General features: G+C 46.4%; 1 protein-coding gene across 6 annotated transcripts in view; it reads right to left on the reverse strand.

The window, feature by feature from the left end:
- The window catches only part of WDR37 (WD repeat domain 37), a 103055-nt gene that overhangs the window by 49278 nt on the left and 30735 nt on the right, over positions 1–23042 (reverse strand). For all 6 annotated transcript variants that reach the window (XM_074985021.1, XM_074985019.1, XM_074985025.1 and 3 more), the window contains 5 exons: positions 20715–20811; positions 10988–11083; positions 10760–10824; positions 6576–6711; positions 3249–3320 (listed from right to left, as the gene is read on the reverse strand). In XM_074985021.1, coding sequence (XP_074841122.1) covers positions 3249–3320; positions 6576–6711; positions 10760–10824; positions 10988–11083; positions 20715–20811 — 466 coding nt within the window. The remainder of the gene's footprint in view (positions 1–3248; positions 3321–6575; positions 6712–10759; positions 10825–10987; positions 11084–20714; positions 20812–23042) is intronic.

A 23042-nucleotide genomic window follows, 5' to 3' on the forward strand; every position in this document is an offset into this window, starting at 1 on the left:
TGGAATAGTCGCGGGGGTCTGCCATATCATAGTGGCGGACTCCAAGATTGCTTCGTCAAGCGGTATTGCTATTTTGGAGGAGGCCGGAGGTCTCAGACTTTTGAGGAGCTTATGGTGTTTCTCTTGCACCTCTGCTGTCTGGATGCCTTGCGTGAAGGCCACCCTCTTAAACAGCTCTTGAAACTGTTTGAGATCGTCCAGAGGATGGACATCCCAGGGCCGTAGCCTCGTCCGGGGAGGAGAGCGAGGAACCACTAGGATACGCCTCCCTGGACCCTTCCGGTTCCTGTTGGTGATGGTACATCCGCTCGCTGGAAGCTTGCAAGGGAAAATCTCGGGGTTCCATAACCAGTCCCCCCTGAGATACTTGCGTCTCTGTCCCCGTTCGCGATTGCCCTCGGGGATACGGGACCGTCTGTGGGGATCTTTCCTTGGTAGACTGCCGGTGGTGTCTATGCCCCGTGTGATGGGGCGACCATGGCAGCATGGGCACTGTTCTTGGGAAGGTGACCTGGACCACTCCCTTGGTGCATACCCTCTGCGTCTGGGGGAGCGAGATCGTCGAGAGACCTGGGACACTGGAGAGAGCGATTTGTGATAGTACTCCAGCGGCTCAAACCCCAAGAAGGGTGAAGGTGGTCCCAGCCAGGGCGAGGCTGGCTGTAAAAATGGAGATGGGGGCTCCGGGTAGGCTAGGGGGGACCCCTGCCTTCTAGTTGGAGTCTGCAGCATGAGTGGAGGGCTGAGAGAAAGCAACTCTGCAGCCCTGTCTGGAGAGGGGCTCCGGTGCCTTGTTTTATGTGCAGCCTTCCCCCTCCCTTGAGGGGGTGGCTCCGCCCCCTGATGTGCAGGGGATCTCGGCCCCGTCCGCGCCGCGCTCGGCAGGCTCATGGGCGGTGCCGCACGGGCGGTGTCCTCCGGTGCCTGCAGGCTGCGTGCCTGCGCGCTCTGCACTGCCGGTTCCCCAGGGGTCAGTGCCGCTGCCTGCAGTGCCACCAGTACCGGCGCTTGTTTAGCCACCGCCCTGCCTGCGGTGCAGGGCAGCTGTTTGATTATCAGAGGCTGAGCAGCCTCCACGTGGCTCTCCGTGCCGCCACCGATCAGCTGTTGCTGCGGCTGGGGGCTGTGCGCTCCTCCCGTCCCGCTCGCTGTTGCTGCCGGCAGGGATCGGGTTGGGGAGACTTTCCTCCATTTTTGCGCTGATGGGGTGAGGGAGGCGGCTTTCCTTTTATGGGCCCCGGAGGGTCCCTCCTGCTGCAGCCGCTCCGGCACGTCTGGCTGGAGGGCCTTGTCGAAGAGCTGCATTTTAAGCCGCATCTCCCTGTCCTTCCTTGCTCTGGCTGTTAATTTTGCACAGAAGGAGCATTTCTGCGTGACATGGGACTCCCCAAGGCACCTTATGCAGTGACTGTGCCCATCAGACGCTGGCATTGCCTCTCGGCAAGACTCACATTTCTTGAATCCTGAAGAGGACATTGTTGGTGAGTCTTTTAGTTGTTAATGGGGTAATTAGCACCTTCTCTGTGCTGTTTTCCCCCTCTCCGATAGCCTGCCGCAGCAGGAGGGCTAATGGCCCTAGGCTCCTGGCCTCCGGTGCTCCGCTTGTTACTAGGACTGGACTGAATTCCGTCCCGCTTGTTGTTTCTTGTTTTTTGGTTTTTTTTGAAAATAACAACTGGCTAACTTAACAATAGACTAAGAACTTGAAAACTTTAAAGAAAAATAGTTAAAACCATTGAATACGCTAACTTGGCCGTAGCCTAGTTGGATTCCGTCTGCAGCCGACAGCGGTTAAGAGGAACTGGCGGGGACTGGATCGCGCACGTGGCCAGGAGCGCGCAAGGGAGCGGCGCGCACCGGCGCATGCACGGTCCGGCAGAAACTGCTTGGAAGATCCAATCTGTGGTGCCGGGCGAGCCCGACACCTAATGTGGAGCACCCACAGGGACACTCGAAGAAGAAGTATTCATTTGTCCATTTGGAACGGGTCCCATATGGGGAGAGGCTAGAGAGACTGGGACTTTTCAGTCTGGAAAAGAGGCGATTGAGGGGCGATATGATAGAGGTATATAAAATCATGAATGGTGTGGAGAAAGTGAATATAGAAAAATTATTTACCTTTTCCCATAATACAAGAACTAGGGGACACCAAATGAAATTGATGGACAGTAGGTTCAAAACTAATAAAAGGAAATTTTTCTTCACACAGCGCACAGTCAACCTGTGGAACTCCTTGCCGGAGGAGGCTGTGAAGGCCAGGACTCTATTAGGGTTTAAAAAAGAGCTCGATAAATTTTTGCAGGTTAGGTCCATAAATGGCTATTAGCCAGGGGTAAAGTATGGTGCCCTAGCCTTCAGTACCAGGGCAGGAGATGGATGGCAGGAGATAAATCACTTGATCATTGTCTTCTGTTCTCCTTCTCTGCGGCACCTGGCATTGGCCACTGTCTGCAGACGGGATACTGGGCTGGACGGACCTTTGGTCTGACCCAGTATGGCCATTCTTATGTTCTTATGTACATAATCACACCCTATTTCTTCCATACAGTCTCTGTTTCATTCAGTGCACAGGAGAGACCTATTTTGGTCATCAATCAGCAAAGTGTAGTAATTTACACTCTTTTCTACAGGACCTGTGAAATGTAGATATCTTCTCATCTCTACAGGGGATTACAGAAATAAATTCATGTTTGTGCAACACTCAGATATTAGCTTATGTGGAAGCTAATAATTCTGTTTTCTAAGCAGGGTTTGAATTCCATGCTGTAAGTGAAGCATGAGGCCACACTCTGAACAATAAGAAAATAATACTGACATGAGCGCCATATACTAAATAAGACAGGTGAGTCGTGGAGAAATCAGTGTGTGGTCAGCTAATTAAATGCCTATCACAAAGCCTACACACTGAGGTTGCATGCAACATCTTGATTCTAGAATATTCCACGTTTGGAGTATGTGATTTGGCAATCTTAGGCTGGATCTTCACTTGCCCCCAGGGTAATGGGAGATTACTCATGAAGTGCTGTGGTCAATATGGAGCACCTCGTTAGGCTAATTCTGCCCTGTGGCAACTTCAAAGTGTCAGACTTCAAACTCTGACATGCTGGCATGTATGTAGCTGTGGGCACTTTGAAGTGCCTTTACTCCCTAAAATTGGGGGAGTTGAGAACCTTTATAAAGGAAGCAATTAAGATAAAATATATCTATTTACACATACACATTAATCCAAGCACCTCTTATGCTCTTACCTGATCCAACATGCCCGACATACTTGACAAGGCTCTTTCCTGTTTCTATACTCCATAGCAAAGCAGTATGGTCTACAAAAGTTAAAGAAGAAGTACTTGTAAACAATTCAAGAATATACAAAAATTATATTTTCAGCTATTATAAAAGCAGATCAATGCCTTACAGTGTAAAGCCAAACTGCTAGCAAGACAAATGAAATAAGTGTCAATTGATTAATTACTTAAAGGAAAAGTATACTGTAGTTTCAGAGTTTCCACTCACTGCAATTTTAAAAAAAATGGTTAGTGTTGATTGTAATGGGAAACTGCTACTTTAAATCAATTTAGTTTGAGATACATTTTAAAAGACAAGTTCTACTTCTAGAATATGTTTTCTATTATTTAGGGAAAAAAAGATGAATGGAACTATGTACCCATCAGTTTTAGGATGTTCATGCCAGTAAAAGCACTACACAACTGAAGTGATGGGAAAAATCAACTTGAACAGAACCCACAAGGAGCATTGCTTCATTCACTCAAGGCCTTTCAACGGACAAGTTTTCACCATACCCTGCAGGCAACATATTTCCCCAGACAAATGTGGGGAAAAAGTTAATTCCCAATTAGTTGCTCACCCTCCAAACTCTAGCAGTCCTCAGATTGCAAGTAAAGAACATCCAAGCTGATCTGTTGCTGAGATGCAACAAAAGGAGAAAGAATGTTTTTAAGTTCAATCAGGACCTAATACACACAGGATTTCAGAAATTAAAACAACTAAATTGGCTAGAAGAAATAGCCAGTTCAGTCTGTGGAGCACACATGGTAAAGTGTTCCATATATTGAAGGCCACTAAGCAACTCTACACATTGACCTCTTCAATGTACGGAGCACTTACCATGTGTGTGCCACAAACTGAACATAGTATCCAACCTAAAGGTAGCAAACCTTTACTTTCTCATATCTCCAAAACAGGACCTCAAATGGAGGTGCCGCTTGTGTATCCAAAAAACATCTAAGGCAGATGACTGTAGTAACAGTCCCCTCTATTGAGGGAGAGACCCAGTTGCAGCTCTGCTTGCAAGCAGAAATTGGGCTGGAAGAAAGTTCTAGACAGAAACTTGCTATAATACACATCCAAACCGTATGGGCCATGCCCCACGCTGGCTGAGGGAGGAGCTCCATTGAGGGCCAGGCCGAGCTCTGAGCTGGCTTGGGAAGGTGCAGCTGGCACAGTGCAGGCCAGGAGGCAGAGGGCATTGGGAGGCTGGGCCGGGCCCCGTGCTCGCTGGGGAAGGTGCTGGGGCTGGCAAGGTGTGTGTGGGGTGGCTATGTTGGGGAGCTGGGCCAGGCTGGGTGCGAGGGAGGAGGAGAAGCTGGCATGGTGCAGTGGAGACTCTGGTGGGGGACCAGGCCAGGCTTCAAACTGGGTGGCGGAGGCATGGCACAGTGCGGCAGGGGCTCCGTTAAGGGGCTGGAACAGACCCTATGCTGGCTGGGGGATGGGTGGGGCTGACATGGTGAGAGTAGGGGGGGCTGTGCCAGACCCCATGCTTGCCAGGAGAGGGCCGGGGCCGTAGCTCACACTGGCCAGAGGAGGGGCTGGGGCTAGCATGGTGCGGGGGCAAGGGGCCCTGCACCAGGGCCCCCGCCTCGGCCCTGCTCTGGCTAGGGGAAGGGCTCCACCAGGGGGCTGGGCCAGGCCTCACGCTAGCTGAGGGAGAGCTCCACTGGGGGTCTGGCATGGGCCCTGCACTGGTCAGGAAAGGGCTGAGGCTGGCAGTGTTGGGGACAGCTCCAGTGGCAGCTGGGCCAGGGCCTGCGCTGGCCAGGGGGAGGAGTAGAACATGGTAGAAACTTGCCCAGACAGACAAATGAACACAGCAAAAATAATATATAGATAAGCTTCTCAGTTTATGGCCTTTGTATATCTTCAGTTGCTTAGGAAGCATCAAAAAGCAGGATTACTTTTAACTGTATAATTCAGAGACCACACAGTTAAATGTATGGAAACAATCACTCCAGCACCCCGTATCCCATAAAAACAAAGAGAAATCAGTGTTGTTGCTATATTAATTATATCGCTTCCCAAAAAGCTCATTAAACTCACACAAAAAAAACCAGACACAGACTATACATCCACAGTTAACAGTAAGTCATCTCCCACAATTGAGGTCTCTCATGCGAATACCCTCCACGATAACAACCACTCAAAAGTAACATATGGGACTTTTAGGTAGGTTCTTTTCCACTCAAATGATATACTACATTTAGCACACTAAATAGCCGTTAAATTGTAAGTGGATCACCACTAGCTTAGAGTTGAAGGTCAGGACCCAACAAGGACACTTGAAATTTCCCACATGTGCACAAGCTAAGCAGGATTTCAAGTACAGTCATCCCTCGCTACACAAACGCAACTGGTTCCCAACTTTCTACTTGTAGGGGAAAACTTGTAAGAGGGACACTAAATGCTCATTAAAATACACGTAAAAGTCTCTGATTCATTCCAAGTGCTTGTAATTCGAAGAAGGAGTGGCAGCATGTGGCACTGCTTTGGAAAGGTAAGTAAACTTTGGGTTGGTGGAAAGGGTTAAAGGCTCGGTGCAGTCTGGGACCATAAGTGGGAGGGAGGGTTAAACCTGGTGGCAGGTTGGGTCTGTGGGACGGGCACAGGGTTAAGGCTGAGGCACGCTGGGTCCACGGGGAGGGCAGGGGGTTAAGGCTGCAGTGGGTTGGGTCTGTAGGGTGGGTGGGGGAAAGGAGATTAAAGCCATGACAGGTTGGGTCTGTGAGGCAGGCAGGGTTTCAGGCTGCGGCGGGTTGGGGTGATGGGGCATGCAAGGGGTTCAGGCTGCAGCAGGTTGTCTGCGGGGCTGATAGGAGGGTTTCAGGCTGTGGCGGGTTGGGTCTGCGGGGGATTCAGGATGCTGCAGTTGGGTCTGCGGGGAGTGGGGTAATGCTCATATTAGCGGGGGGAGTTCACTCGTCTAGTGAACTAATGTAGGTATGCGTGTCCCTCATTTAAGCGAGTACTCGTAAGAAAAGTACTCATTTAAACAAGGGATGAGTGTAAATACATTTCACTTTGTTTAGAGAGTTTAAGACGCTAAACCTCCTTAACATAACTACATTAGCAAGGTAGCCATATAAGCTGCCTGAAAGGACAGTAAGCTAAACAAATGCCATTAAATCACAATCTAACATAAAAGATCCATATAGGCATCCTCATATATAGAATGCAACTAAAAGCTTTCACTCATGCTTTACTTAATCATGCTATTTATGGGCCAAACTTACTGAATCCAACACAGAATTGTGACAGATACCACAGTTAAAACAAGATATTACCAGCAGATGCCGTCCCCAACACGACTGGCTGAGTTTTTGTGACACTGACATCCCAAATACCATCCCTGTGGCCAACATATTCCTTCACCAGTTGACAGATTGCCCTTGATGTTGTTGTTTTGAAACTGGATACAATCTACAACAGCAGAGAGAACAACTTTTTATTAAATCAGAATCAGTATTTAGGTAAGCATTAACAAAACAAGAAAGCAGACAATAGAACCAAGAGGCAAAATACCCATCTTACAGGAAAATAAATAACTATATTAATGCATAAATGCAGAAAACAGTGGTGATCCAATCATATTAGGGTATGTGAATTGGACAAATTCCAGTCCAATGGGAAGCAGAATATATAATGAAAGCAAGATAACAAATGTGCTTGATTGGAACATGACAGATGTCCAGAGACATGCTGAAACTAAGCACGTACAAACAAAAAATCACCCAATATAAAAGGGATTCAAAGGCACATCACTTATCTATGTTATAGGTAATACTCCTTTATTTTCTCAAGCTTTGGGGTTCATAAGTTATATACAAATTCTGTAAAAGACACCTGCTAAAAACTTCTAAAGAGAATCTGAATAGGTATTTTAAGTTATATAGTCAGTCAGACACTGGTTAACTCAAACCCTAAATGTCTTAACTTAAAAGTAAAGAGGATCTTAAATAATTAATTCTACATTTTAGTTATGAAGAACTTCCTCTGCAAGAAGGTTTAACTCTGGAAAAATATTACTAAGAATGAAGTCCTCTTAATTTGTCATGACTAAGCAAGAAAAGAGACATGGCACTCAAACGCCATGTGATTAAAACAAAGTGAAACTGATCCAAGATAAATAGTAACAGGGAGAAAGCCGTACTAGTCTATACAGGATCAAAACAAAAAAGCAGTCAAGTAGCACTAACAAAGCACTGAAGACTAACAAAATAATTTATTAGGTGAGCTTTCGTGGGACAGACCCACTTCTTCAGTCTGTTCTGGTATGGCTATGGTCTGAAGAAGTGGGTCTGTCCCACGAAAGCTCACCTAATAAATTATTTTGTTAGTCTTCAGTGCTTTGTTAGTGCTACTTGACTGCTTTTTTGTTTTGATCCAACATAGAGAGACTTCATAAAAGTAGAGAAAGCTTGGAGGACTACTGAGAAATAAGACAGCTAAGGCTGATAGCCACCATGGGCCCTGGGGCAGGGTGGGAAGCAGGGGCCAGGTCCACACCTCCCAGAAGAGGCAGGGCCAATGGTGGAAGGGGTGGGGCCAAGGGCAGTCAGCCTTGAGTGTCACCTGGACTGCAGTGCCGCCCCTCCCCCCAACTCAGCCATGAAGACATAGCTTCAGGGATCACTGTGATGATCCTGGCACCATGTGGCAGCAGCAGTTGCACCCTCTTCAGACTCCCCACAGCAGACGTAGCAACAAGGAAGCAGAGCACAGCAGAGCTAATGTGCTCACCCAGTGAGCTCCACTTCTCCATGTCTTCTGCCACTGGGTAAAGTATGGTGAGGGGGTGGTCTGTGACTACTGGCAGCGCCCAGCAACAGGGCTGTCCCCACAGTGATCCCTGAAGCCACATCTTTGGCAACCCTGTGCTGGAAGGAGAGGGGAGTGATAGCAGGAAAGGGCGGAGTTTGGTGGTTGGTAAGAGTTCCAGATCAGACTGCACTATCGCTCCAGCCAGGGACGGCCCTCAGGCCAGGAGTTTGAGACCACTGTTTTGCTACTCCTTCAACCTTTGTGAACTACAGTGCAAAGAGGAAGCAAAACAGTTACTGAAATACCATTTATGATTAAAAGGGGATTTTGAATGGGAGAAAGCCTCCACATATACCTTATGTAGATTTACCAATTAAAAATATGTCCTGTCCCTTGCTAGCTAAGATATTTTAACTTGTCTTCTTTCATAGAACTGTTCACTTTCACCTTCTTGATCCTGTAATAAATATGTCTTAAATATTAACTAGTTATCAGTTATTTCCACTTCAAAAGAGGGCTCTCAAAATGGCATTCAACTACAATACTGCATCAAGCAGAAAAAAGAATGAAGAACCTAATGAGTCAAACACAATACAGCAGTCTGGCACTCCAAGTTGAAAACTGAGACTCCTTTCCGTCTGACTTAGCCATCCCACAGCTCTTTGGAAGATTTTCGTGTGCAGTTTGATTGCAAGTGAACTTTTATTTTCCCACCCAAATATTATTCTGTAAATCTCTTCTGAACTTCTATCTCCTGAGTACATTATAGTTTGTTTTGCAGAAACCAAAGGAAGGAAGACAGACAGACAGACACAACATTCTCACTCACAAAAGGGACTGTTCAAAGCGAGCACATTCCCACCACCAACTACAGAGGTCAAACCCAGCAGAATGCAGTGGGAAGAGATGTTACCTACCTCACAGTCTTTTTTTAATCTTCTGTTTTACGGTTTTGTACTCATAAGCAAGAGCACTAAGTGAATAACAATGATGTGTGTAAAGTCTTCTGAAATGGCACAGTTGACAGATAGCTAGGAAAAATTATGATTCTGCATCTTCTACCATTCACCACTAATTAGCTGCACAAGCATATGGGCACACTGGGAAGCAAATAAGTTACCCATGAGTCTCCACCCCATATTTCCCAGCTTCCCACACAGAAGTTGCAAGGTTCATCTACTTTGCCTGGGAAAGAACGTGAGTGTTACATTGCAAGCAACCAAGAGCTACACTGCAAACAATTAAGAGAAGAGCGTCAATATTCAAAACCTGCTTTACAAATTTCTGCACATTCATCAAAATGAAAAATAGTATTTCATGACTATGTAAGAGTTGTACAATTAATCTGACGTTGCCCATATTTTAACTAGCCTCAATAACGAATTTGCTATTTATGCAATACAAAAATGGATGTATATTCGCATCACATCAGTATATGCAAATTGATCCATGACAATAGGAACTAAATAAAAGTCTTCAGGAAGTAAGGGTATAAACTTTTTAGACTGGACTAAATTAATTTAAAAAAAACACCACAACAAACATTCTTTTCCGCCGTTTTCTTGTATATCAATTCTGTCTAAAGAAGTGCATGCACATTAAATATATATTTAAATTCAGCACAGTGCATCTTTTTCCTTTTTATCTATCTAGATTATGTACAAAATATTAACTTTGAATCCCCCCCAAAATTAACATTTTTAGTACTAGCATTTACTTTCTTATACTATTGCTTTCACAGCCTGCTGGGCCTTAGAGATTATCAACTAACCCAGGGAAAGGGGAGCAGAAAAAGAGTATAAACTTCAGTCTTCTTTACCATACTGTATCCATGCACATGTACTTCTGAGTAGAATAGTAAATGGATCCTGTAAAAATTCCCAGAATGCCCAGTATACTCCTCACAGCACCTCACAATGCAGCTAGCCCTGGGAACAGTTCATGTATTTCACTTGCAAGTTTAGATGCCCTTTTTCATTGCAAACTCCTCTGCTGCCTTTCCCCTTGAAACTACCAATGACTGACCCTCACACCAAGCAAATAAAGAGTAGTGTGTAGACACTTGCTGTGTGGAAATGGGAGGAAAGAAAAACACAAAACAAACGAGACCAACATTGGAGAGAAACGCCAAAGTGGGGAAATAAATGGGAAGGCTGCGGCAACGTGCAGAGAGACTGGCACTCTGTCTTGTACTGTATCTGCTATTTGGCAAGGAGCATGATGGAAAGTTTGGGGACCTGTCCATTATCACATACTTGAAGACTAAGAACAGATACCCCCGACGGGACAAAGCTCAAAGCCACACTACAGACTTAAACAACCAGTTTAAAAACAATTCAACTGCAATGCCTGCTAAGGACAGTTTAAGAGGTCATTCTCAAACAAGTCCTCACAGTCTGAAATTAACCCTTAACTTAAATTTTCAACATGAAAATTTAACATTTTTATATTTTCCACTGCCATAAAATCCCTTCCCCCATATTCCAATGTCTATAATTTTTAAGAAGGTTAATATCTTACAGTAGTACAGCACTTCTGAAATGAGGGCCAATTGCTGTAGTCAAGATACATGCTCTTCTTTACAAAGCGTGTTTGTTTAGAAATGGACCTATACTGCTTCACACACAATACATTATAACACTAAGACTGACGTCTAAGTCTCATGAGTACATATGAATGATAAGGAGAGGTTTCATTTGTCACATACCTTGCTAGTAGATGCTTTGTAAGTGGTCTTCAATTTCTGTGAAAGCTGACTGGTACTGTGACTAGCTGTTGAGACAAATAAAAATTCAAATGAAACTATTTTGAGAAATAGGTTTGTAAGCTTATTAGTGAAATGGTATCGATTCCCTTTAATTAAACTGTACATTTTGTTAAGCTAAGTAGGAAAAAGCAGCATCGAAAACCTAATATTTGTTAATATGCATTTTACCTTTTGCTTTCAGTTGTCCTTTGCTCAATTCAGCTCCATCAATTGTTTGTCCTTCAACTGCTAACCTCTCATTGAGCGTATCAATCTCGCGACGTACTAACAGTAGCAAAAAAAAGTTACTATAAATAAGCAATTAAAAGCACGTAATTAAAACTGTAAGGAATTTTGAGATAAAGTCATCTATTTTATGTTGTAACACGAGCTGTTTATTATAACCTTATAAAAGAGGATTGCACACTCTCAATAAAGGCAAAGTTTCTTGCTGAACTTCCTAATCTAAGGTAAAACTTGACCCAGATTCCAAGGAAACTGTACCAGAGAAATCTTACCACTTCTCACTATAGCATGCTAAAAGGAAATTCAGAAAGTGAATACAAGTCTGGGGCCTCTTATTAGTTATTTCATTCATAATTGGCAAGTCATTTTTAGGTACAGTAGTGTCTCAACATTAGCGAGGGTTCTGTCTCGAGAATCCTCACAAAGGTTGAATTTCAGGAATATGACTCCTGCCCGGGGGGAAGCAGCGGCTGCTGCACTCATGCCCAGAGCCCCAGGGGAAGCAGCCGCTCGCGAGTAACTGAATTTGCAAACATTAAGTTCACAAATCTTGAGACCCTACTGTACTATTAAGTCAACAAAGGAGAGTTTTTCCTTCTATAGGCTATTAATTTGAAGTTTGTGCACTGCTAAAAATCAAAAAAAGATACAGCAAGGCAAAGTTAAACAAGAACACTCACTTTACTCCTAGAAGCATCTTATTTTTAAAATTACTCAGCAATTGTACTAAAGAACTAACGTTTCATTCAACTGTTCCATACACATTTACTACAGTGCAAAAAGAGAAGTTACTCACCTGTAGTAACGATGGTTCTTCGAGATGTGTCCCCGTGGGTGCTCCACAATAGGCGTCGGGCTCGCCCGGCGCCGCAGATCAGAATTCTTCCAGCAGTTTCTCCTGGATCGCGCATGCGCCGACACGCGCTGCTCCCTGCGTGCCCCCGGCCACGTGCGTGATCCAGTCCCCACCAGTTCCTTGACGAACCGCCTTGAATGCTCTTGAAAAACACTAGACAGAGATCCGAAGCGGGGAGAATGGGCAGGTGGTGGAGCACCCACGGGGACACACCTCGAAGAACCATCGTTACTACACGTGAGTAACTTCTCTTTCTTCTTCGAGTGGTCCCCGTGGGTGCTCCACAATAGGTGACTACCCAGCAGTAACCCAAGTAAGGAGATGGGTAATCGGTTCATGTGCAGCTTGCCCCCGAGAGGACTGCTGTCCACAGACGGGTATCCTCTTCGAATACCCGATGTAGGGCATAATGCTTGGCGAAGGTGTCGTAGGATGACCAGGTCGCCGCTTTACAGATGTCTTTTAATACGATGCCCTTGAAGAAGGCTGTTGACACCGCCACCGCCCTGGTGGAGTGAGCCCTAGGTGGGGCCAGCAAAGGAGTCTTTCAAAGCTCGTAGCACATTTTTATACAGGACACAATGTGCTTTGAGATTCTCTGTGAAGAGAGACCTTCTCCTTTTGACCTGGGAGCCAGAGAGACTAGAAGCCTGTCCGTTTTCCAGAAGGACTTAGTTCTGTCTATGTAGAAGGCCAACGCCCTCCTCACATCCAGGAGATGCAGGCGTGCCTCCTTGCTGGAGCTGTGAGGCTTCAGGTAAAACGAGGGTAAAAACTATTGGTTCGTTAAGATGGAACTCCGAAGAAACTTTTCGAACAAAGGCTGGGTGCAACCTTAAGGTTACTGCCTCCTTTGACAATCCTGTGCAGGGCGGCGTTGCCATCACTGCTGTGAGCTCGCTCACCCTGCAGGCTGATGTAATTACAAGCAGGAAGGTTGTTTTCATCATAAGGAGACGGAGGGGAACTGTGGCTAATGGTTCGAAAGGTGGATCCAATAGCGTGCTGAGCACCAAATCCAGACTCCACGATGGTGCAAGCGGTTTCCGAGGGGGGTACAGGTTTACCAGCCCCTTCAAGAACCTTGTGACGATAGGATGGGCGAATACAGCGTGCCCTTCCTCTGTATGCCGAAAGGCTGATATAGCAGCGAGGTGGACCTTTAGCGAGGATAGAGAAAACCCGCCTCTTTTGAGGTCCAATAAGTATTCTAGTATTACAGGTATAGGCACGTCAAGGGGAGCTAACTGCTTGGGAGAACACCAGGCTGTAAATTGAGTCCATTTCTGCTTGTAAGTCCTCCTGGAGGAGGTCCTTCGGCTACATTCCAGGACTTGTTGTACGCCCTCTGTGCACATGCTCTCTAAGGAGCTGAGCCATGGATTAACCATGCTTGCAGGCACAGACCCTGAGGGTGCGGGTGCACTATGGACCCCTGAGCCTGTGTGAGTAAATCCGGCACCACCGGTAGAGGAAGCGGTGGGCGGTCCGACATGCGCAGAAGCAAGGGAAACCATTGCTGCCGATCCCAAGTTGGGACTATGAGTATCATGCGAACTCTGTCCCTTCTGGCTTTCTGCAGAACCTTGTGGATAAGCACTGTGGGGGGAAACACGTAAAGTAGAGGGCCCCTCCATGAAATCATGAATGCATCCCCCAGGAACCCCCAACCCACTCCTGCCCTGGAGCAGTATTGGGGACACTTCTTGTTGTACTGGGTGGCACACAGATTGATCTGGGGAAACCTCCATGTACGAAAAATGCGCCGTAGCAGATCGGAGCAGATCTGCCATCCGTGCGTGAGTGCAAAGCGCCTGCTCAGCTGATCTGCTTTTGCGTTGTGAGCGCCCGGCAAGTACGAGGCTTTCAACGTTATGTTGTTGGCAATGCACCAGTTCCACAATCGGACTGCTTCCGCACATAGAGCACGGGATTGTGCTCCTCCTTCTCGATTGATGTAAAATATAGTGGAGGTATTGTCAGTATTGATCCCGACTACTTTGCCGTGCAGATAATCTCGAAAATGTTTGCAGGCATTGAACAGTGCTCTGAGCGCCAGTATGTTTATGTGCAGTGTCTGTTCCGCAGGGGACCATAGCCCTTGCGTCACCTTGTCGCCGATGTGCGCTCCCCATCCTATGCGGGAGGCATCGGTAGTAAGAAAAATAGAAATTTGTGGTTGGTGAAAGGGCACCCCCACTAGCAGATTCTTGGGATTTTTCCACCACGCCAGGGATCTGCGCACCTCTGTCGTGGGCGACACCACCCTGTGGACAGTATGGAATGCCGGTTTGTAAACACTCGCCAGCCAATACTGTAGGCTTCACATGTGTAACCTGGCATTCTGTACCACAAACGTCGCTGCCGCCATATGGCCCAACAGCTGTAGGCACGTTAAGACCGGCACCGTGGGGCTGTATGTGATGACCTGCACCAGCGCACTGATGGCGCGGAAGCGGGCGTCGGGCAGGTATACTCTTGCTGTGAAAGAGTTTATGCGTGCCCCTATGAACTCTATATCTTGTGTGGGTTTGGTCTTTGACTTTGCGAGGTTGATAACTAGGCCCAGCGAAGAAAACGTGTCCGGTGTGACGCGTATCATGCGTGAGACCTCTGCCTCCAAGGCCCCCTTCAGCAGGCAGTCGTCCAGATATGGAAAAATAAACACCCCGTCTGTGCAGGTAGGCTGACACTACTGCCAGGGTTTTGGTAAAGACTCTGGGAGCCGAAGAAAGGCCAAACGGAAGAACCCTGTACTGGAAGTGCTCCTTGCCGACCGTGAAGCGGAGGAAGCGTCTGTGTGCCGGGTGGATTGTTATATGAAAGCAAGCATCTTGTAAGTCGAGGGCTGCAAACCAGTCTCCATCGTCCAGTGCCTTGAGTATAGAGGCAACTGTGATCATCCGAAAACGTTGCTTGCGCAAGTAACAGTTGAGGCTCCAAAGATCTAAGATGGGCCTCCAGCCTCCTGTTTTCTTCTCTGTTAGGAAGTAGTGTGAATAAAAACCTTTCCCCTGGAATTTTTCCAGCACTCTTTCCACCGCCCCTATGAACATAAGGTGATCCACTTCCTGCTTGAGCCTCGCCCCGTGGGCAGCGTTTCTGAGGGGATGCCTGGCAGGAGGCTTCATCGGTGGGAGTGACTGGAAGGGGATCGTGTAACCCGTGGCTATGATCTCCAGCACCCATTTGTCTGTGGTGATCTTTTGCCATTGGGAGTGGAACGGTCTGAGGCGATGATGGAACATGAGATGAGAGTGGCATTGAGCGATGGTATTGATAGTGCAGCCCCCGACATACCCGTCAAACTTGTTGCCTTTGGGCCTGCCCCGAAGGCGTACAGCTTTGTTGAGAACGTCGCCTGGGAGTTCTGTACTGCTGCTGCTGATGGCGGCGCCCCTGGTTGTAGCCTCGTTGATATTGAGCACACTGTGGTTGATAAGCATAGCGTCTTTGCCGAGGGTAAAATTTTTTCTTCCTGTATGGGGGAGTATAAATGCCCAAGGTTCTAAGTGTGGCTCGAGTCCTTACTGGAATGGAGGACCGAGTCGGTGGAGTCTGCAAACAGCTTTTGTGAATCAAAGGGAAGATCCATGATCTTCACCTGCAGGTCTCTGGGGATACCAGACGTCTGGAGCCAGGATTCTCTACGCATGACCACTGCTGTAGCTGCTGAACGTGCCGCCGTGTCCGCCACATCCAGGGCAATCTGTACTCCCGTCCGCGATGCTGCGTAGCCCTCTTGAACAATCGCCTTTAACACTGGCTTCTTGTCTTCTGGGAGTGAATCCATGAGGGGAGTAAGCCTGGAATAATTATCAAAGTTGTGGTTTGCTAGGTGTGCCACGTAATTTGCCATTCTCAATAGCAGGGTAGAGGAGGAATATACCTTCCTACCAAACAGCTCTAGCTTCTTAGCATCTTTGTCCGATCCCCCCCGATTTGTACTGAGAGGCCTTTGACCTCTGCTGGGACGATTCGACCACCAAAGAATTCAGTTGTGGGTGACTAAAAAGGAACTCCATGCTCTTTGCTGGGACGAAATACTTCTTATCCGCTCTCTTGTTCGTAGGTGGGATAGAGGCCGGAGTCTGCCATATGGTAGTGGCTGACTCCATAATAGCTTCGTCCAGCAGAATAGCAATTTTGGATGAAGCCTGGGGTCTCAAATTTTTCAGGAGTTCGTGATGTTTCTCCTGCATCTCTGCCCTTTGAATATCATGCGTGAAAGCCACTCTTTTGAATAGTTCTTGAAATTGTTTAAGGTCATCCGGGGGGGGAGACATCCCCGGGGCCATGGCCCCATCTGGGGAGGATGAGGAGGAACCACTGGGGTAAACCTCCCTCAAACTCTCAGGCTCCTGTGGTCGATGATACACTTGCTCCCTGGAAGATTGTGAAGGCAAGTCCCGGGGTTCTAAAACTAACTGCCCTCGAGACAACTGTGTTTCTGTCCCAGATCGAGAGTGTACACGGGGGTATTGAGCAGCAGGGGGCACCTGCCCCTGGATGTAGGCCTGCGGTGTCTGTGTTCAGCATTATGAGGACGACCACAGCAGCATGGGCAAGGGCCCGGGGATGGAAACCTGGACCTTGCACGGAGAGTGTACCCCCGATGTCTGGGAGAGCGAGACCTCCGCGACGACACAGATAGAGGCAAAACTAGCTTGTGATAGTACTCCAGGGGATCCATTCCCAGAAATGGTGAAGGTGGCCCAAGCCATGGTGACATTGGTTGGAGGAACGGAGAGGGAGGTTCTGGATAAGCCGGTGGAGTCACAGACCTTCGGTGCGGCGTGTGTATCACGGGGGGAGGGCTTGGTGCTAAAGGCAGCGCAGCCCTGTCCAGAGATGGGCTGCGGTGCTGGGTTTTTGCTTTAGCCTTGTCCCTCTGAGGGGCTGGCACCACCCCCTCCCATGCCGGGGATCTCGGCCCCGCTGTCGGCGCCGCGCTTGGCACACTCAGCTGCAGTGCCACGCGGGTAGTTTCCTCCGGCGCCTGCAGGCTCCATGCCTGGTGTCCCTGCGCCGCTGGTGCTGCGGGGGCCGGTGCCGCCTGTGGCGGTGCCGCCAATTCCGGCGCTTGCCTCGCTGGTGCTCTCGGCACCCTGAGTGCCGGCTGTTGTGTAATCGGAGGCTCAGCCTCTGCCACGTGCACTGCCGCACCGCTGCTTCCCTGAGCTCGCAGCTGGGGGCTCTGCGCGCCGCTCGTCCTGCTCGCTGAACTCGCTGGCAAGGATCGAGCCGGGGAGAGTCTCCTCCTTTTCTGCACAGAGGGGGTCAAAGAGGCTGCCTTCCTCTTATGCAACCCAGAGGGCCCTTCTGGGTGAGGCTTCTCCGGCAGCTCCGGCTGGAGAGCCTTATCAAACAAGAGCATTTTAAGCCTCATCTCTCTGTCTTTCCTGGCCCTGGCTGTGAGTTTAGCACAGTGAGAACACTTCTGGGTAACATGTGATTCCCCCAAGCAGCGGGTGCATTCACTATGCCCATCGGAGGCCGGCATAGCTTCACGGCATGACTCACACTTTTTAAAACCTGAGGAGGCCATCGTGGTGACTCCTTTACTGTTAATAGGGTACTTAGCGCGTAATCAGTGCCTTTTCACTCCAAACAGCGATCACCATCCTGCGGGGCAGCGGGTGGCCTAAGTGGCCTTCTCGTCCGCTCCTCCCTCCTCTCTTTTTTTTTTTTTGATAGTCTCTTTGTCCTTGTTTTCTTTTCCTTTTTTTTTTTTTTTTTAAGTGACAAAAACAACAAATTACACAAAAAACAGCTATCTTATCTGACTCTGGCCTTAGCCTGAGCGGATTCTGTCTGCAGCCGATGGTAGTTGAGAAGGAACGGGCAGGGACCGGATCGCGCACGTGGCCGGGGGCGCGCGGGGAGCGGTGCGCGCCGGCACATGCGCGGTCCAGGAGAAACTGCTGAAAGAATTCCGATCTGCAGCATCGGGTGAGCCCAACACCTATTGTGGAGCACCCACGGGGACCACTCGAAGAAGTAATTTTATGCTCACGTACATAAAACAAATGTTCACCACCTCAGATTCTGTGCAAACAGAACTGCAAAATATGCTTTTTTAATTACTTCTCTAAAACTTACCATTTGTACACACAAATTTTCATTAGCAGGCCTGGCACCACTAACTTAGATTACCAACTATTTCTATGATAAGACCCTGTTTTAAATTGTTTATAACTTTGCCAAACTTAATTGCTTGGCTGAAGTTTTCCACGCCTGGTATTTGCCTCATGCAGAATTTTATTAGAAAATTTCAGCCCAAATGGTGCAGTCAACTCAGAGAATAAGGCCAGGGAAAAATACGTTTTGTCTAAATTCAGGTCTGAGAATTTTCTCTTAGAAGTTCTTAGCATGCCTGTGCCTTTGACCCACGACTTGAAATTAGACAGGGCGGCCTTTGCGCCAGGGATGTACAGTCTGATGTTTCTGGGAAAATCCACAGTTGGTGAAGTGACAGGCATTTGAAAAAAGAAACAAAAAACCTGCATGTTAGCACATACTAAATAAAACCTAGACTTAAGCAGCTCAATTCTCACAAGTGGTGGTCTCCAGCCTAGACCAGAGATGTACTTTCAATGAAACTACAACTCTGGACTTCTGCAGGCTGTGCTAGGTTGGGGTACCTCACCTGATATGTGGGACAGTCTCACATCTGTGCTCTCAATGGTCACCCTGATGGGCTCAGGCAGCATGAAGGAAGAAGATGGCTGATTTGAATGTAGAGGGGGACAAAATAGATGCGTTGGTTCAGTAGGACTGGCACAAGGAGCCCAGGGGGAAATGAGGAAGAACTGGCTGGGCAAGGTGACTAGGCGTGTCTACACGGCAGACTTATTCTGAAATAAGATATTCAGTAATAGCTATTCCAAAATTGCTTAATTTTGAAATAATGCTGCTGCACATAAAAATACATTTTGAAATAGCACTTAGCTATTTCAAAATAGATCATCTAAACATACAGAGCCTATTCTGAAATAGAGCCATTGGACACATTGGCTGTGCCCACACTTGGCCAAAACTTTGAAAGGGCCAGGCTAATGGCCAAATCAGAGAATACTAATGAGGAGTCAAAATGAATATTCAGCGGCTTATTAGCATGCTATCAGCCACAGCACTTTGAAAGTGCCACATTTCGATTGCACATGGCTCGTCTACATTGAGCCCTTTTTGAAAGGACCCCACAGACTTTGAAATCCCCTCACTCCTTTCCCCTGAAGCTTCCTGTAAACTTTCTGATAGGAATAAGGGAATTTTGAAGTCTGTGGGGTCCTTTCAAAAAGGGCCCCATGTAGACAAGCCATGTGTGATCGAAATGCAGCACTTGCGAAGTGATGCAGCCAGCAGCATGCTAATGAGGCGCTGAATATTCATTTCAGCACCTCATTAGTATTCTCCAATTTGGCCATTAGCATGGCCCTTTCAAAATTTTGGCCAAGTGTAGACACGGCCATTATGGCTTATTTCAAAATAGGTGCTATTCCTCATTAAATGAGGTTCACCAATTTCAAAGTAAGACAGTCGCTATTTCATATTTATTTTGAAGAAAGCAGTTGTGTCATGTAGATGCTAGGTTAGTCATTTCAAAATAGCTTTGCTGTGTAGACCTACCCTAAGACTGGGAAGCTGGAAGCGAGTAGGTGGCACAGGAGACACACCAAAAGAATAACACAGAGCCTAAGCAACAAGATGGTGACAATGTGTGCAAGACTGAAAAGGGGAACGGACTGAAATTAAATGGAGCTTTGTGAGGAGCAGGATGGGAAACCAGAGGGGATACTGAACACTCAGCGTAGGGTGAGGAGATGTAATGGCAGGCCAGGGCAGGGATAGAGAACAGATGAAGAGGTGGGAGGGAAAAGTGGGATGGCTGGGCACAAAGGCAGCAAATAAGCAGCTGAGAATAACCTGACAAGGAGATGTCTGGGCAAGAAGAGTGGGATTGGGTTGAAAAGCCTGGAGTGGTAAGTGGAACTACCTATGAGTAGAGTGGAACGCAAACAAGGAGTCAGGGTGGGATAGACGTAACTGAAATGTAAGCACTGGAATTGAGGGAGTGGGACAGATGGGGTCATACTGGGGAAGAGAGGGGAGGACAGAGTCTGAAATGGAACCCAAGATACCCTGGTTTCACCATCCCTTTGTCTTCTGTAAATACGTACAAAATCCACCAGCAAGATGTCCCATACTGCCCTCTAGTGCTAACCCAGAGTACAGCAAGCTACCGTTACCCGTTACTACAAATTACAAATGTTTATATGGTGGCTCTGAAGTTTCTACATTTGCTGATGAATGACATGTCTACCAAATACCAGAATTTTCTTTTCAGTTTCCTTCTTTAAAAGCCTAAGAAAATGACACACACAGCATTCAAGAAACTTTAAAGTTACAGAGTTGAACACTCAGAAGTTTGGAAATGTCAGAATTAAGGTTTGCCTGAGGTGTAGGGCCAGCAGAGCACAAGGCATGGGGCAGCAGCCAGAACTCTGAATCAATACTGAAACAGAGGCTGGGTATGCCCAGTGGCTAAAGAGCACAAAGGCACCAGAGTTCTACCTTTCAGGTAAGATAAAACAGGAGTCCTAACACCTTGGACAACAGATCCCAAGACACTTTTTCAGAAGAGGGTCAGAATCCAACTTAGGGCTTTTGGGTTGTTTGTAAAATGCTTCACACTGAAACATCCGAAGAAACCATAAGTTACTTTCTAGTATACTGAGTATTTTACTAAAACAAGCTCTATTATACAATGTGATTTGACACAGTTTTATTCAAATTATACAAAACCATACTCACATTCCAAATTTTCAATATAAAGGTTTTCAAATTCTCTCTCTATTTGTCCAAAAAGTTCCAGAAGTGTATTCCGAACAGATGAAGGAAGTTTAGTATCCTGGAGTAAAAATCAATGTTAATGCTGTGACCACTGACTTTTAAGTTTACTTTTCTTAAAAGCTATCAGCATTGAAATCTGTAAATATTGCAGTTAGGTTATAATATGAATGTTGGGTTGCTGAGACAAAATTATTATAAAAATCATTTCTGGACATTAGTTTGTTAGCAAAACAGTGATATTAGAATGAAAAAGAATTATGAAGTTTACCATTTAAATTGTTCTACTATTATAGCATGCTTATGTTTTCACTTAGCCTGATGCTGAAAAGTAAAACAAATATAGTACTTCTATTGGTGTCCTGAGATTTTCAGCTCGTATTTTGAAAACTATTCAAGCTAACTGGTATTTAAAGAAAGCTAACTTAATACCTATTAAGTTCTATAACTAACAAACACCATACATAGCAACAAGAACACCGGTGGCACCTTACAGACTACCATATTTTAGAGCATGAGCTTTTAGTGGGCAAAGACCCAGTTCATCAGATGCATGAGTTGGGGATTCCAGAGGAGAGTTTAAAGGAGTCTCAGTGGAGGGGAGGGCCAGAGTTGACAAGATCTGTTCAGTCACGGAGGATGTGGCCCATTAGCAGTAGCTAATGTGGAGGTGTGAACATCAAGAGAGGAGAAACCGCTTTTATAACTGGCCAGCCACTCCCAGTTTCTGTTCAATCCTTGGCTGATGGCATCAAATTTGCAAATGAATTGCAGCTCTGCACTCTCTTTGGAGTTTGTTTTGACTTTTTTTTTTTTGTTGCAGGATTGCTATTTTTAACACACAAAAAACCTGTAGGAGAACATTTCAAACTCTGTGGACACTCAGCAACAGCTTTAAAAGTAGCAATCCTACAGCAAAAAAACTTCAAACACAAACTCAAAAGAGAAACCGTAAATCTGCAATTCATTTGCAAATCTGACACCACCAACCAAGGAATAAACAGAGACTGGGAGTGGCTGGCCAATTACAAAAGCAGTTTCTCCACTCTTCATGTTCACACCTCCACATTAGCTACTGATAATGGGCCACATCATCCTTGACTGAACAGAACTTGTCAGCTCTGGCCCTCCCCTCTTTAAACCCCCCTCTGACACCCACCACTCGTGCACAAAGCGGGTCTCTGCCCAACAAAGCGGGTCTCTGCCCAACAAAGCTTACGCTCCAAAATATCTGTTAGTCTATACGGTGCCTCAGGTTTTCTAGTTGCTTTTGAAGATACAGACTTACTCAGCTACCCCATGATACTTAACACTGCATATTTTAATTTCCTATTATATTTTTAATAGAGCAAGTCATCAGATACACTGACAAAAAGTAAACATATAGTTACAGGTTGAACCTCTCTACTCCAGCACTCTCAGGACCAGATTGGTGCCAAACAAGAATCTGCCAGACTATTGGAGGTCAGTATTTTATAGAGGTATTACCAAAACTTCCACTACATACCGAGCTCTCTGAAGACATTTAAGGGTAAATTATAGGTAAATAACAGCACAGGATGCTGAGAGGCAGGATTGGTGGCTGTGAACAAACTTTATGGGACCATGGGAAACTTGGCCACATCCATGATAAGTGGTTGTATGGCTAACTAAAATCATGCAGGATTACAGCTCTTGCTGGATGAGAGACGTTCAACCTGTACTTGAAAAATTTAATCTGTGTTAGCTAAAAGCTTAAAAAGTCAGTGATCAACACCGAAACTCAAAAATTCTTGGAATCACAAACTCAACTGCTGTCAACTTCAACCCTCTTCCTGGCTGTGTGACTTCAGTAGCCCCAAATAATGCATCATTATAAGTGGAAAATTGATGATAAACTCCTCTCTCTTCAATTTAACTTCATTTGCTCAACATAAAACTTTCAAATTGACCAGAAAGAATGAGACCAGAAGTCAACCTTGCATTTAATATTTCTGCAAAAGCTCCAAAACATCTTAGCTGAAAAACAGACTATTTTCTACAGCCTTTGATATCACTATCCTCCTGCCTCTCCCAATGCATACAGTCTGTAAGCAAGTCACATTTAACTTCCTGACATATCAAAATCTTTATCATTCACACCTCTGTGGCTAAAATTCTTGCTTCCTACAATGGCTACTACAACCCCTTCTTGCTGTGCTTAAGTTTATACAAAATTCCATTGCTAAAATCTCTTCCAGGGCTAACAGAACTCTATCTTAAGTCTTCAACTAGTCTCCTTGCAGCATGTACGTCAAAATCTCCTAGTTCTCA

The sequence above is a fragment of the Carettochelys insculpta genome, chromosome 2 (assembly GCF_033958435.1).
Source record: "Carettochelys insculpta isolate YL-2023 chromosome 2, ASM3395843v1, whole genome shotgun sequence".
Classification (NCBI taxonomy): Eukaryota; Metazoa; Chordata; order Testudines; family Carettochelyidae; genus Carettochelys; species Carettochelys insculpta.